At 40.5% G+C, this 14,285-nt stretch overlaps 1 protein-coding gene across 3 annotated transcripts in view; it reads right to left on the reverse strand.

Moving 5' to 3' along the window:
- The window catches only part of FGD4 (FYVE, RhoGEF and PH domain containing 4), a 214,293-nt gene extending 213,300 nt beyond the window's left edge, over nt 1–993 (reverse strand). Inside the window, exon 1 of one of the 3 annotated variants that reach the window (XM_072798413.1) lies at nt 781–988. In XM_072798413.1, the coding sequence (XP_072654514.1) occupies nt 781–943 (163 nt within the window). In that variant the 5' untranslated portion in view covers nt 944–988. Of the gene's footprint in view, nt 1–780 lie in introns of all 3 variants that reach the window. The other 2 variants (XM_072798411.1, XM_072798412.1) reach the window with 2 other exon arrangements.
- Between the last annotated feature and the right edge of the window lie 13,292 nt (nt 994–14,285).

Consider the following 14,285-nt stretch of genomic DNA (forward strand, 5'->3'; position numbering starts at 1 on the left):
CCAAGGTCCTCTGGGGGAAGGGACACTTTTTTTTTTTTTTTTAAGATTATATTTATTTATTCATGATAGATGGAGAGCGAGAGACGCAGAGACGCAGGCAGAGGGAGGAGCAGGCTCCAGGCAGGGAGCCCGACGAGGGAGTCGACCCTAGGACCCCAGGATCGCGCCCCGGGCCAAAGACAGGCGCTAAACCGCTGAGCCACCCAGGGATCCCCCACTTTTTAAAAAGATTTTATTTATTTATTCATGGGGTGGGGGGGAGAGAGAGAAAGGAAAGAGGGAGAGGGAGAGGGAGGGAGGGGCAGAGTCACAGGTAGAAGAGAAGCAGGCTCTACGCAGGGAGCCCGACGTGGGACTCGACCCCGGGCCCCCAGGATCGCGCCCTGGGCCAATGGCAGGTGCTAAACCGCTGAGCCACCTAGGGATCCCCCACTTTTTTTTTTTTTAAAGATTTTACTTATTTATTCATGGGGTGGGGAGAGAGAGAGAAACAGAGAGGGGGAGGGAGGAAGGGTGGGGCAGAGACACGGGCAGAGGGAGAAGCAGGCTCCACGCAGGGAGCCCGACGCGGGACTCGATCCCGGGCCCCCAGGATCACGCCCTGGGCTGCAGGCAGGCGCTGAACCGCTGCGCCACCCGGGCGTCCCTTGGGGGCAGGGACAGGCTCGGCGAGGGCGGACGACCGGCTCAGCCCTCCGGGAAACCCGCCCCGGCGCTCCCGGGCGCACCTGCGGACGCCGCGCGCCCCACACCGCCGCCCCGCCCCCGCGAGGCACTCACCTGCGCCGTCCGCAGGTGCCTGGCCCCTCCGGGGGGTCGCCTCGGCCCATCCCAGGGGCGACGAGGGCCTCCAGGGCCGAGGGGTCCCCAGCGGCAGGTGGAAGGGGGCGGATTTCCTCCGGATAGCCACGCGCCTGAAGTTGAAGCCGCCCTCGCCGCTCATGGTGCCGGGCCGGCTCGCGGCGCCGCGCTCTCTCCCACGCTCCTCCTCCCGCAAGTGTGGGCTCGACCGGCTCCTCCGGGGCGAGCGGACCCCGGCGGGCGCCGCCTGCATGCCACGCGCCGCGCGAATCCCTCCCCGGGGCGAGGCCCGTCCGCGCGGCGCCCGCGAGCCCGAGGGCCGAGCGCAGGGAGCCGGAGCAGCCCCGGACCCGCCGCGCCACCCGAGCGCCCCGGCCGCCGCTGCCAGCGGGTTTTCTCCGGGCGGCCCCGCCCCCCGCCCCCCGCCGGCCCGGCCCCGCCCCGCCCCGCCCCGCCCCGCCCCGCGGGCTCGCCCATTGGCCGAGCGGAGTCGCGCGGGCGCGCACCTGCAGCGCTCACCTGGGGCGCCCCGAAGGTCACGCGCGCACCTGCGGGCTACCCTGGACTCTGCCCCGGGACCTGCCCCTCTGGGTATCCCCGGGCTGGCGGTGCCGCGCGCGTCTGATAATCTTACTTCACGTCCGACGGCGACCCGGTCTATTAAGTATTTCATCAGGAAACCAAAGTTTCCTAAGTGGGGCGCCCAGCACCGCAGAACTGGAATCCCTACTCGGGTTTCTGCGTCAGTGTCTTGTCCTTATCTCACCGAATCGAATTATCTGACCCGAAGCATCAGACCAGAGAAGATAAAGGATGTGGGGAAGTAAAGGAGAAAGGTGGAGCCAGCCGTCCCCAGGTTTCCAGGAGAGCATCAGACACCTCCCCGCCATCGCCATGAACACATTTAGGGTTTTACTGGTAATACGCTTTACAGTCCATTTAATACGTTGTTTAGTTTTACATTAGCTAACTAGCAAACTGAAGAAAATGCACGTTACATTGGTTTGTTTATGTGCATTTAAAAATTCACTAATGGGATCTCTGAGTGGCTCAGCTGTCTTAGCGCCCGCCTTCGCCCCGGGGCGTGATCCTGGAGTCTTGGGATCGAGTCCCACGTCAGGCTCCCTGCATGAAGCCTGCTTCTCCCTCTGCCTGTGTCTCGGCCTCTCTTGCTCTCTCTCTGTGTCTCTCGTAAATAAATAAATAAAATCTTTAAAAAAAAATTTTTAATTAAAAAAAAATAAAATAAAATAAAAATTCACTAATGGGGAACGCCCGGGTGGCTCAGCCGTTTAGCGCCGCCTTCAGCCCCGGGCCTGATCCTTGAGACCCGGGATCGAGTCCCAGGCAGGCTCCCTGCATGGAGCCTGCTTCTCCCTCTGCCTGTGTCTCTGCCTCTCTCTCTATCTGTGTCTCTCGTGGATAAATAAATTTAAAAATCTTTTTAAAAAATTCACTAATGGGCACCTGGGTGGCTCAGCTGGTTAAGTGTCTGATCAGGTCATGATCCCAGGGTCTTGGGATCCAGTTCCACATCCGGCTCCCTGCTACCCACCTCCCTCCCACCCCCCCAGGAGCCTGCGTCTCCCTCTCCCTCTGCCTGCCACTCCCCATGCTTGGACACTCTCTCTCTCTCTCTCTCTCTCTCTCTCTTTCTCTCCATCTGTCAAATAAATAAATAAAATCCTTTTTTAAAAAAATGGATGTCTGTATTTTCAAATGCGATGTTTTATAACATATATCATATGACAGTCGTCTGTCAATGTTACTGCTGCTTACTATTTTCTGATAGAAACCATTTCTAACAGACTTTGCATTTGATGGCTGTGTTTTGCAACATAAATGAGTGGGCCAAACAACTCCATTTGATCTCAAGGTATCTTAGGTCAGAGTAGAACAAAGTATTGAAAATCATCTTGTACATATAGTCTTCATGTACTGTTTTATTCGTCTATATAGTTAATAGGAAGTTTGCTGTTAATTAACACATTGAATGAGAACTGCACTGGATACTGACACAGCGATGTGCACGTTTCACAGGTATTTACACACCACAGTTCTCTGTGGCCGAGGCAGTGCTAAATGCTAACCAAATCCTGTATCGTTTTCTTTGGGCACACACTTCCCTTGCAGTTAGGTGGAGCCATGTAACCACAGTCTTCAAAATACTGTGGGCAGAACTGGTATGTGTCACCTCCAGGCCTGGCTTCTGCACTCTCACCATGAGACTCTTGTCCTCTTCTCTAACTGCCCGCTGGAAGGCAGGAGGATCACTGGAGGAACATGGAGCCCCACACCATGGAAGAGCCACTGTGTAGGGAGGAGCTGGCTGCCCAGAATCACCTCTTTCCTAGGAATTAACATATAAGATCAGACTAGAAAAATGCGTAGGAAAATTGCAGACAGATTCATGTTCCTTAAATTTTATCTTTATATTTCCCAGTGTAGCAAAAATCATATGTATATTGAAATACACCTCTTAGTTCTAGTTTAAATGTCTTAAACAAATATTCAATTTAATTTTAACAACCAGTCTCCAGTTGATCTAGTCCTTAATAAGCAAGACAAAGCCAAAAAAGAATATTCAGGAGAAAAATTATGACTCAATAAGCTGCTTCAATTATTGATAGGGCATCATTTCCAAAACTAGAATCTAAAAGAAATCAACACTTTGGAGCAAAGTCATTCTTATTTTTATCTCAGTAGAAAAAGATAAATGTCTCTCATTTTAATAATAGATTGTGTTATTTCCTTTGTAAATGAATTATAAATTCATTATTACTTATTTACTTTGATGGTATCACTGGGTAGGAATTTATATAAATGTCATTAAAGTAATAGAGGTCACTCAATGCCATGAATCATGCTGACTTTGTAGCAGCATTTACCAAAGATAATTTTATAAAGACACAGTCAAAGAAGATGATGCATTTGTCAGAAACAGAAAACTGTATGATATATTGAGTTGATACCAATTAAGATTTTAAAAGTTTCACATATATAAAATCACGTTAGAAATTATACATATATAATTTCATATGCATTATTTAATGTTAATTAATTTCCATGTTAATTTAATTCCTACATCTACATTTTGACCAGGTATTGCATATATTAATGACCTTTGCAAGGAAAAATATATGCACACCTCTTAGAAGATTTGCACATATTTGAGGTGTCACCTGGAACTGTCATGATACAAGTTTGGCCTCGTAATTAAATTGGCCACTTTGCTCTTTGAAAGGACGTGGCTAGTCAATATCTTTCTAAAACCACTTGGTAACTGGAAAAAAGAAATGGTTACTTTCTGAAATACACAGTGCCTGGCTTCATGGAGCCTAAAGTTCCATGAGATTAGGAGAGGGGCACCCAGCTTGAACCTGACCTATCAGAAGTTTCCTAGAGGAAGTGAAAATTAGTGGAAGGGCACAAGGGTGGCTCAGTTGGGTAAGTCTCGACTCTTGATTTTGGCTCAGGTCATGATCTCAGTGTCATGAGATCTAGCCCCACATTGGCTCCTTACTGAGCATGGAGCCTGCTTGAGATACTTTTCTCCCTTTCCCTATGCCCCTCTTGCCACTCACACACATTCTCTCAAATAAATAAATAAAATATTAAAGAAGAAAAAACCCAACAAAATTAAGGGAGGATGGAAAGATGAAGACATGGCCTAGTGAAGGAGATAAAGAGCTATCCACGACAAAATGGCTTAGTGATCATTCAGTGAATCTTGCTACTGTCAAATTTCTTTTTACTATTCTGAGGAATTTGGCAAATTCTCCTACATCAAATTAAATTGTTTTGTATGTGATAGATAAACTGGCTTATCTAAGAAATAATAGAGCTTTATCTACTTATAGGTAACTTCTTAAATCCCATAAAACATTTTTTGCAAGGAAATATGGAAATAGTCATTTCTCCAACAAATATTTGCTAGTGTTACATTTGCACCCACACTAATGATACTAATATCACATTTGCAGCCATTGTTGTTTCTGTACCTTTGTGTATACACTCTTAAGATTTTTGCCTTGATTCCACATTACAGTGAAATCTCTTCAGAGACTTTTTTTTAGAAGTAGGCTACATAGGACTTGAACTCACAACCCTGAGATTAAGTCCTGAGCTGAGATCAAGAGTCAGATCTTAACCAACTGAGTCACACAGGTGCCCCTCTTTGGAAGCATTTTAAATGCTTTTAAACCCACCACATGCAGACCTACAATGTGCAAACTCAATGATTATGAGGTATCTAAAGTAGCCAAATTGTTAGAAACAGAAAGTAGAACGGTGTTGCTGGGGCTGTTGTTCAATGAGTATAGAGTTTAAGTTTTGCAAAAGAAAAAAGTTCTAGAGCCTGTGTATATTGTTAACACTACCATACTATACACTTAAAGTAGCTAAGATGGTAAATTTCATGTTTTTTTACCACAATTAAAAAAAAAAAACCTCGATGACCAAGTTTACACATGCACAATTGTATATTTTATCAAGAGCTATCTAGCCTTCAACAATTATATGATATCATTGATTATAAGATGTAACACAACTTCAGAGATGTTAAAAAGTAAAAAAAAAAGGTGTCTTTAGATGGATGAAATATATACAAATATTTGTGAACATATGTGTTCTTGTACTTTTATAAGTTAGAATAACATACTGATAGACTTTTTAAAAAAAGATGTATGTGTTTTAGAGAGACAGAGAAAGAGAGCACAAGAGACAGTGGGTGGGGGAAAGGCGGAGGGAGAATGTCCAACAGATGCCCCTCTGAGTCCGATGCAGGGCTCCATCCCACGACCCACAAGATCACATCTTGAGCTGAAACCAAGAGTCGGATGCTTAACTGACTGAAACACCACGCACCCCTCTGATAGACTTTTTTTTTTAAGATTTTATTTTTAAGTAATCTTTACACTCAACATGAGTCTTAAACTCACAACCCTGAGATGAAGAATCATATGCTCTACCAACTGAGCTAGCCAGGATCCCCATGATGGACTTTTTCTAAAGCTTCCCACATGTGCATAGTTTTTTTTTTTTCACATGTGCATAGTTTAAATAAATTTCCTGTTTCAAATATTTTATATATGTATGTATGTATGTTATATACTTAATGCTGGAAGAGGTATATTCTTTTTTTTTTTTTAAGATATTATTTATTTATTCATGAGAGACACAGAGAGAGAGAGAGAGAGGCAGAGGCACAGGCAGAGGGAGAAGCAGGCTCCATGCAGGGAGCCCGACATGGGACTCGATCCTGGGTCTCCAGGATCAGGCCCTGGGCGGATGGCGGCACCAAACCACTGAGCCACCCGGGCTGCCAAGGAAGAGGTATATTCTTTGACCTGAAATATTACAGGATTGATCAAGAGTGAATTAGTGGTTGAGTATATAAAGAAGTTAGAAAATATGGAGTCACAAAAGCCCCAAATCTCATTCAATAAAGTGTGCTTTTACTGTTAATTTGGTTTTATACACCTTAAATATATCAACTCAAAAATTATTGAAAATTAAAAGAATATGGCAAGCACTCTTGGTTGTCTACTCAACTGCATCCCTACTTTTCCTGGTTAATAAAATTCAATGTCATTCAACTGTTGGCAGCAATATGGTTAGACAAGTTGTGTTCCTTCATAGGGAAGGTTAGATGGGGTCAGATGATCATGATCATCCTATCTTCTTTCCCAGTTGTTGATTTAAGGGGGACCATATATGCATAGATGACTGGTTCTGCACAGTGGGTCTTAGGGGGAAATCTGCTGTGGACTTCTGGGAAGAATTTTCCTCCTCAATAAGAGAATAACCTATTGAAAAAAACCCATTCCCTACCCACCTCCTCCGTGCTCCTTCTGCTTGTAGATATGCTTTGTAAGGATACAGATATAAGTCCTGAGCTGCTGTGGTCATCTTGTGACCAGGAGGGGAGATGTTGCTGGATCTACTGAAGGTAGCAGAACAGAACGTTGGAAAGAGCCCAGGCCATTGCTGAGTTCAATATGCTATGGAACCAACCCTGAAACTTCCTACATCTTGAATCCTTGATAAGTGATAAGATAAATTGTCCTTAGAGTTAAGTCATCATTAGTCACACATTCTTGTTACCTGTTGCCAAAAGCCTACTAATAATACAAGGGAAATAGTTTATACAAATTTTAAGAAAAGTACTTAAAGTTGTAAAATTATAAAGCCTTGTATTTAATCTTTTATTATTGCTGCTCAGAAAGGTTGTATTTTAGAATTTACATATATCCCTCTGTTGTTTTTGAATGTGATAATCTGGATAACAGACCAGTAAACCATGACCTGTGGGCCAAATGCAGCCCACCCATCGATTATTTTTGTATGGCCCATGAACTAACAATGGCTTTTAATTCTTGAAACTGTGGGGGGGGGGGCGAATCAAAATAATAATATTTGATAACATAAGATTTATGTAAAATACTGATTTCTGTGTCTATAAATAAATTTTTATTGAACCCAGTCAGCAGCTCATGATTGCTTTCACACCACAATGGCAGGATAGCTGTGAAACAGACAAGAAGGACAGCAAGTCTGAAAATATTTACTTTCTAACCCTTTACAAATTTTTTTGACCCCTGATACAATGAAAATAAAAAACCTACATAAAAGTTTCATTCGATATATTTTTTTAAGATTTTATTTATTTATTTGAGAGAGAGTGAGGCAGAGATAGCTAGAGAACACCAACGGGGAGGAGAAGGAGAAGCTGGCTCCCTACTGAGCAGGGAGCCCAACTTGGGGCTGATCCCAGGACCCCGGGATCATGACCAGAGCAGAAGGCAGACGCTTAACTGACTGAGCCACCCAGGCACCCAGGTTAGTTGGATTTTGAAAAATGATAAAACTATTATCAAAATCTGCTACACAAGCTCTGCCAAATTATGCCTTTGTACATACCATAACAATATCAACAGAATCTGATATGCTGAGGGTGTAAGATGACATGCTAATCTATAATTGCAAATTTACATCTTTCTCCAATGACACCATTGCTTCATTACAAGGCTCACGTCTATAGGCATTTGCAGTTGCCCCCATTACTCTGCATTGTTAGAAAACAAAATAATGATATTCAAATATCTTGAAATTTCTCATGGAAAAGAGACAAATTATAAACCTGAAGTCCGTGACATTATTTATCCAATACATCCAATAGAGTTTTTTTCAACATAGATACAAATAGATATATGATAAACATTTTAATGAGAATATTGGCAATCAGAAATACTTTTTAAAGCAGGGAATAGGGATTCCTGGGTGGCGCAGCAGTTTGGCGCCTGCCTTTGGCCCAGGGCGTGATCCTGGTAGACCCTGGATCGAGTCCCATGTCGGGCTCCCGGTGCATGGAGCCTGCTTCTCCCTCTGCCTGTGTCTCTGCCTCTCTCTCTCTCTGTGACTATCATAAATAAATAAATAATTAATTAAAAAAAAATAAATTACTCTGAAAATATTAAAAAAATAAAGCAGGGAATAAACATTTTCATGCAAATAGGTTTCGGTGTGTCATCAGAAAAGACACCTCATTTTTGAGTCTTCAAAGGGCAAATCAAAACCTTTGTTCATGGAATGTATCACTTTCCAACAATTATTACAGTTATATATACTTTCTAGATTGGAAGCTACTTGATGGTGAGCTCTGTTTAATTCATATTTGTATCCTTGGTAGCATCTTGCGCAGTGACTTTTATATAGTAAAATACTCGGTGAAATTTACTGAAGAAAAATGCATTAAAGGAAAAATATGCATGACCATTAAGAGCAATTCCTCTTGAAGGAGATAAAATTATTTATCTCAAGTAAAGAGTCAGAAATTTAGATGACAATTTGTGTATAAAGATTTTAATGGCATTATTATTTGTAATAGTGAGAGTCTGAAAGCAACTTAAATGTCCTCAAATAGGAGAATTTTTACAAAGTGTAGTTTATTCATTCCATAGAATATTATACCAGCCTTAAAAATGACATAGTTGAAAACTTTTAATAACCTAGAAAAAAATTCACCATAACATGTTAAGAGAAAAAAAAAAAGCAGAATTCAAAATTGTATATCCAGTATGACTCAAGGAAAGGCACCAAAGTATTGCCAGTAGTTTAAAAAAAAAAATTTATTTATTTGACAGAGTAGAGGAGAGGGAGAGCGTGCACAAGCAGAGAGGAGGAGGGCAGGCAGAGGGGGTAGCAGGCTCCCCACTGAGCAGGGAGCCCCTGGTGGGACTGGATCCCAGCACCCCGGGATCATGACCTGAGCCAAAGGCAGACACTTAACTGACTGAGCCACTCAGGCGCCCCTCAGCAGTTTTTATTGAGAGATGATGATGGGTGAATTTCATTGTCTTTTTTCTACTTTTCTACATCTTGCAAATTTGCTAAAATAAACATGTATTGTTTTTATTAAGAGGAAAGTACAAACAAATGTTTGAGAAAAAATGAATGGGTTTAGCAGAACCTCATACGTGACCAATCTGAAGGAAAATAATCAGATTTATCCCAGTTGAAATGAATGTTATCCTGAAATGATCAGATCTCTCACAGACTTCCTGGTTTTGAGGAAGAGATGGTAACTCCCGTCCAAAGGACAAAGAGAGGCTCTACCAGTATGAGTATATTGAGCAAGCTCTTCTGTCAATAGGATCTTGAACTTCACTTGATCTTAGTCAAAAGGCAGAGAAGCGATTAGGATCTTGAACCTAAAGAGCTGACACTGTGTCCACAGCCTCCCTAGAGTGATGGTCACCTCTCCAGCCAATTATTACCCTGTCTCTTTGCTGATCTGGAGTATATTTAAGAACACGAGCAGTTCTTGCATAATTTGTTCAATACTTTCGGCGCAATGTTTCCACCTGAAAAAAGACACAGGCTCTCTGTGCTTCTTTCAGACTTTATCAGAAATATTCCGATGAATGTTTTAACTGTATTATACTGCATTCATAGGTCCTAAATGATGGGACTGCTCTAGAAGCATCAATATTGTTGAGTATAGGGTTGCAAGCACCAGGAGATTGCCATTACTTTGGCACATGGTCAAGCTTTTCATAAGATAGTATAATTTTGCTCAAGAAAGTTTTGAGAATCCATGATACATGTACATGGTCAATAAATGTTCATTTATTGACTACAAAAGAATTTTTTGTAGTAACTAAACAGTTTATAAGAGAAAACTGAAGAATTATTGGTCACGTGCAATGTTACTGTAGGAGAACATAAGACAAGAACAGGTTGATGCCTACACATTGAACGCATTAGAGTTCATTTAGTTTTTATTTCAACAACAGAAGAAACATGAAGTTATTCTATTTCCCTGGTCTGATCTCAAGTTCTAATGGAACATATTGAGCAAGGAAACATTCTTTAAATATAAGTTATATATCTTTAAAAACGTATAGAAAATATGTAATACGGTGCATAACATATTCCAGTGTGGACTTTGGAATAGTCAACATCCAATAAGAATGTGTTTCTAAAGAGTACTTCTGAGAAATCTTGTTTTTCCCATCAATCATTAGATGTGGAAATTAAATGACACTATTGGTATGGTAGGCTGTCACCATCCAGTCCAAAGACAGCAATTTACCAGATAAAACGCACTTTTAAGGAACAGCCTTTGGTTTGGTATAATTAAAATCGAATTATCGTAATTATATCTAAATTCAAGTCATCTTTGTATTTGCAGCTGTTACAAAGAAGTGACATTAAAAAAACTCTTCACAGGAGATTAGACTTTCAATAGGTAACATTTTCATCAGTTGGATTTTATTTTCATCTTTGTTTGATATTTATTAAGTATGCATACTTACCTAGATTTGTAATTTGAAGAGTCTCTTTCCACATTATGTAAGTAAATGTAGTAACATGGACTTTATTTTCTAATAAAGTAACCCAGAATAGAGCAACTATGCATGAGAATAAAGAGAATGCTGATTTCAAATACATATTAATTTCTGCCAATTCTAATGAAATTGCCAGGCTTGAAGTCTAAATCTACACAAATCTAAGAAAAATGGTAATTCCCAGCCGCAAGCTAATGCGAAGTTTAGCAATGTGACAATATCTTTCTTCTTTTAAAGATTTTATCTTTAAGTAATCTCTATACCCAACATGGGGCTTGAACTCACAACCCTAGAATTAAAAGTTGCATGTTCCACCACCTGAGGCGCCCTAAGACAATATCTTTCTTACCTTTGTATGAGTAAGAAAGTTTGTGCAAATGCATTGGGGGGCGGGGGGGGGGGTATAAATGTATTTTTAAAAGGTGCCCTTACGTTTATAGAAAATTTGGATGAAATGGTCATTCAAGGAGGGAGGTGGAATCAACAATGAGAAGAAAGAACAGTTTAGTCTCTGGCTGTATATTGAAAAACATTATCTTAAGGATTATTTATAGGGTCAATTAGAATTGTTCATTAGAATTGACAGTTATCAATAAGCCTGTTGAATGAAATTATCTGATTCAAATTTTTTTGGAGAAGCATAAATGGACATGTCCTAAAGCTTCAAAAAGGCATGATAATGATACCTATTTGTAAAATAAATATTGGGACTTTAAGCCAACACTGTAATGAAATGAGATTTTGTAATGCTCACTCCAAATTATTAGAACATCTTAAAAGACTAGTTTTTGAAAATGCTATTGCTTAAAGCTCATTGCAATTGACATTTTTAGATGGATAATAATGTCTAAAAATCCAAATAATTATGTAATTTAATAATCTTAAAAACTGAAACAGTCACGATATGAACAGGATTATATTTGTCTTCCTTTTTTTTAATAAGGCCCCACTTACCCACCCCACTTAATGCTGCCATTTGCTTTACCTTCTCCCCACCCTAAGCTAGTACAATCTCTTTTCCTGGTCTCCTTTTTTTCTTTTTCCATAACAGTTTCACTGTCTAACATACTTAGATATTTACATTTTTATTCCATTTACTGTCTTTTGTATATCTCCTGCATCAATGCCATATATGTAATACAAAAAGACATGAACCTTCTTTGTTTTGTTTTCTCATATGTATAAAGCACCTACTGCACTATCTGGCACAAAACAGGTTCTCAATAAATATTTGCTGAATTAATGAATGTATAAGTGAATGATGAATTTCATCCAGATAAAGCTCCAATAGTCTAAACATTATGTTTTGGAAATAATATTAGCTGTCAAAAGCTAAATACCATTTGAAAGAAGTCACATATATCACACTTCCTTTAATCTTTGCAATAGCATTCCCAGGTGGGCATTTTTATCCCCATTTATAAAATAAAACAGCTGAGGTATATAGAGCTTAAGTACCTTTCCAGTGCACAGAGCCTGTAAATACTAGGGGTTATTTTTGAACAAATCCATGTTTTTCAAAAACTTACACTGACATGACTTGCTTTAGAACAATTATTTCTCTAGAATTCATGTTTTTACTTCTGAATTAGTTGTAAAATTTTTGAGAGCCCATATTTATATTTTTCATTTTTGAATAAGAACTATATTTCTATGGTTGAAATAGGAAAATAATATAAAAAGGCACTCACCTCCTACCGAGGAATCTGGCTCCTCTGGTTCCCTTCCATCATACACTTTGCTCTTTTACAAATAACCATTTCTATAGGTCTCCACTGTTACTTTACAATTAATATATATTCTATTTTTTCTTCCTTTTTTTCATGGAGGGTAGCTTAGTAAAACATGAGCCCTTATATTTTCAGTATCAATGGATCTCAATGAGGTAAATAATTTATTTCCTCTTTGACCTATTTAGAAGTTGATATAGGGATCCCTGGGTGGCGCAGCGGTTTGGCGCCTGCCTTTGGCCCAGGGCGTGATCCTGGAGACCCGGGATCGAATCCCACGTCGGGCTCCTGGTGCATGGAGCCTGCTTCTCCCTCTGCCTGTGTCTCTCTGCCTCTCTCTCTCTCTCTGTGTGTGACTATCATAAATAAATAAAAATTAAAAAAATAATAATAAAGTGTTTTAAAAAAAAAGAAGTTGATATAAATCACTTATTAATCTTGGGCTATTAGCTCTTCTAAATGAGGTAAATCTTCCTGTGATATTTGACTGACATTATTAATCATTCATAACTTCAAAGGAAGTTGAGTTATGAAGCTATCAGTAGGGTTCTTAAATTAGTTTTACTTAAATATACAGTAATTAAAATGTCTACTGCTGTCATGAGATGTATTTTAATGATTTTTATAATTTTTATACAGCTTTATGGATATGTCAGAATTTAAAATTTTTAAGTTGAAATCTATGGCTGTAGTGGGTTATGGAAGTATTGCAAGATCCAACTTTATAACTCTTTGAAGTGATAGCATTAAAGTGTTGCGTCCCAGATAATAAGCACATTATTTTTTTCTTGCAAGCACAGAAACTGGAAAACTCCATTTTTGTTAATAATAAAGTCCAGGTTCCAGAGAGTTACCTTCTCCATGTAGGTCCTGGATCATTACTTCAGCATAGTTGGAAGCAAGTCTGGCTTCATGGGCCAGCCTTCTACAGTCACACAGGGCCCTATGCGTAGGACTCCCTGCCTGGTTTAACATTGTTGTCTTGACATTCTTAATTTTTTAACAAGGAGATCCACATTTTCATTCTGCACTGGGTCTCACAAATTATGTAAACAGTTGTAACTTTTCTTTACTCTTTAACAGAATGTCATTAATAGTTATGACTTATCTAGATATTGTTTTTTACACTTAAATTTCATTATGAATTATGTTAACTTTTGGTACTGGCAATATTTTTTTCCAGTGAGATTTATCTTTCTTCACAGATGATTTTGTGGCTTAATTATCCTTTCTTCTTAAAGCATTTCAATGATAGTTGATTCATAAAATGTTTAAGAAGGAACTCTGTCAGATGATTTCATTATACACACGAAGACTCCTTCAAATACAGGGAGAAATCTAATTGAACAAGAGAGAATGATGAGAATAACCACTCACTTAACGACCATTTCCCTCAAGTGGTTGGTATTTAGTGCCTGCTGATATCACAGTAGGTAACGTTAGGTGCCATCAACTCAATTCCAGATGTGTCATAACTAAGGCTTGATGGCAAGGAGCCAAGGAACCCATCTCTCAATAACTTACCACTTGAGTTAAAAATGTATTGAGTTCCCACAATGTACTAGTCAATGTGTGTACAATCCCAAATTAAGAAAATCCCTCGGGATCCCTGGGTGGCGCAGTGGTTTGGCGCCTGCCTTTGGCCCAGGGCGCGATCCTGGAGACCCAGGATCGAATCCCACGTCGGGCTCCCGGTGCATGGAGCCTGCTTCTCCCTCTGCCTGTGTCTCTGCCTCTCTCTCTCTCTCTCTCTCTGTGTGACTATCATAAATAAATTAAAAAAAAAAAAAAAAAAGAAAATCCCTCCCACAAGTTCCCATCAATTCTGGACTCTTCCTTTCCCCCTCCTTCCCCCCATGGGGATGCTGTGCTACCCAAATCACCTACAGAATGCAGGGATAAG

Source organism: Canis lupus, chromosome 25 (assembly GCF_048164855.1).
Source record: "Canis lupus baileyi chromosome 25, mCanLup2.hap1, whole genome shotgun sequence".
In the NCBI taxonomy this organism is placed as follows: Eukaryota; Metazoa; Chordata; class Mammalia; order Carnivora; family Canidae; genus Canis; species Canis lupus.